Genomic DNA, 2,465 nt, shown 5'->3' on the forward strand with positions numbered 1-2,465 from the left:
TAAATAATTATATCTCTAATAAATTTTAATTGATAATTGTCACAGCACGGCAACTATGATGTAACTTTAGATAGAATGCACCACAACGAAAGCAACTCACATCTTGAAGAAAAATATCTTCTGAACTTTTCTATAAAACACACCTTAATTATTACCAAACATCAAAAGATGAGAAGGAAATAAAAAAAATTAATGTAAAGAAAATCCACACGATGAGTTTTGTGAGTTATCTATAATAGATATTTAGACCAGAAAAAAATGGCAAATACCATAGGTCCAACTATATATACCTCTATTACTCCACTTATCAAAGACATTTTTAGTGTCCAAAAAAGGTTAGATTAGAAAATTAAATTTCAATTTTTTGGAATTATTTAGTATTTTAGTATTTTTTGGAATTATTTTTTGGATAATGCTAGGTAGATAAAAAAAACAGTAAGAATTTGCCTTATTTAACATTAATTAATTATCACAACAATTAATGAATACTAAATAAGGCAAGTTATGGCTGTTTTTGGCTGATTTTCTTTGGTTATCAAACATTTCCGTTTGTAAAATAATTCATATAAATCAATTGAAATTTCTCAAAGATTTAACGGCTCAATTTAGTATCTAAAAGTACATGCATAAGTTAAGTTAGTCCTTCAATTAAAAGTTATGAAAATAAATCACTAATTTTACTTGTATTCACATTTTTTTAAAGACCAAACTAAAGTATTAAAGTTTAATTAATCTGGTAATTCTTATAATTTTGTCAAAATTTTATTTGAATTTTTGTAGTTTAAAAGTTTATAATTTGTATATAACAATTTAATTATAAATTTTTTAAAATATAAAAATTTAATTAAAAATTATAAAATTATAAAAATTAACCGAATAATTAAACTAAAAATTATTTTTTAAATTATTTTTTAAATTGATTTATTTTATTCACTGTGCTTCTATTATAACAGCTAGGGGGTCCACACTTTGGTTACCATGTGCTCTTAGGAAGAAGAGACGCTAGAAGTGCAAGCAATGAAGCTGCAAATACAAGCCTTCCTTCCCCATCTTCAAGCTTCTCAGAGCTTCTCTCTAACTTCAAGTCTCATGGGCTGGGCCTTAAAGACCTTGTGGCCCTTTCTGGGGCCCACACTATTGGATTTGCTCAATGTTCCTCTTTTAGGGATAGGATCTACAATGACACCAACATTGACCCAAAACTTGCATCCTATTTGAAATTACAAAAGTGCCCTCAAAGTGGTGGAGATAGTAATTTGGCACCATTTGATTCCACTAATAAAATATTTGACAATGTCTACTACAAGCAATTGTTGGATAACAAGGGGCTTCTTCATTCTGATCAAGAACTCTTCAAGGGGAATAATAGTGAGAGTGATAGGTTGGTGAAGCTATTTACTAGGAATCCAGTTGCTTTTGCTAAAAGATTCGGACATTCTATGATCAAGATGGGTAACATGAAGCCTCTTACCGGAAATGAGGGTGAGATTAGAATTAATTGTAGAAAAGTTAATTAATATTAATATTTGTATTTGTATCTTGTTATTGTAAAACTGTAGACTTTATGAGGGGCATTTTTGTCAATTTATCTTTAAAGTTAGCGTAAACCAGTTGTGAACGAGGTTGGCAAGAATGCAATATATATATCATGTATGGGGAATAAACAAGAAATAAGTCTCTTGACCTTTTATGTTGAAGACAAATAAGTGTAATTAAAAATATAAAAATGTTTTTTATTTTTTAAAATGTGAGATGTCTAATTTTTTTCGGAGATTAATTTGTCCTTATATATTTTAGATGAAAAAATTTAAATGTCTCGTATTTTAAAAAATCAAAAATATTTTTATATTTTTAATTAGTCAAAAATTTATTTTTTTTTCGAATTGTAAAACTGTAGACTTTATGAGGGGCATTTTTGTCAATTTATCTTTAAAGTTAGCGTAAACCAGTTGTGAACGAGGTTGGCAAGAATGCAATATATATATCATGTATGGGGAATAAACAAGAAATAAGTCTCTTGACCTTTTATGTTGAAGACAAATAAGTGTAATTAAAAATATAAAAATGTTTTTTATTTTTTAAAATGTGAGATGTCTAATTTTTTTCAGAAATTAATTTGTCCTTATATATTTTAGATGAAAAAATTTAAATGTCTCGTATTTTAAAAAATCAAAAATATTTTTATATTTTTAATTAGTCAAAAATTTATTTTTTTTTCGAGATAAAAAATTAAAGACTAATTTATTTTTTTTCAAAAAAATGATTATGCTATTTCCAATAGTTTGTTTGAGATTTAGGGGTATTCAAATTTTCATACTTGTTTTTTTATGTTGTGGTATCTTGTGTTTCTTTTACGAAATTATTGTATATATCTTGTGTTTCATTCTTTCATTTTTAGAATCAAGCGTTAATTGCTTATTATATATATTAAAGGAAAAAGAAATTCATATAACCACAACATAAAG

At 26.2% G+C, this 2,465-nt stretch overlaps 1 protein-coding gene across 1 annotated transcript; it reads left to right on the forward strand.

Moving 5' to 3' along the window:
* Nucleotides 951-1,684, forward strand: LOC107643268 (peroxidase 2-like; the record flags this gene model as incomplete). Its single annotated transcript, XM_021106684.1, has 1 exon — nt 951-1,684. A coding segment is annotated over one exon (567 nt), but the record flags the coding sequence as incomplete, so codon positions are not given.

Source organism: Arachis ipaensis, chromosome B01 (assembly GCF_000816755.2).
Source record: "Arachis ipaensis cultivar K30076 chromosome B01, Araip1.1, whole genome shotgun sequence".
Lineage (NCBI taxonomy): Eukaryota > Viridiplantae > Streptophyta > Magnoliopsida > Fabales > Fabaceae > Arachis > Arachis ipaensis.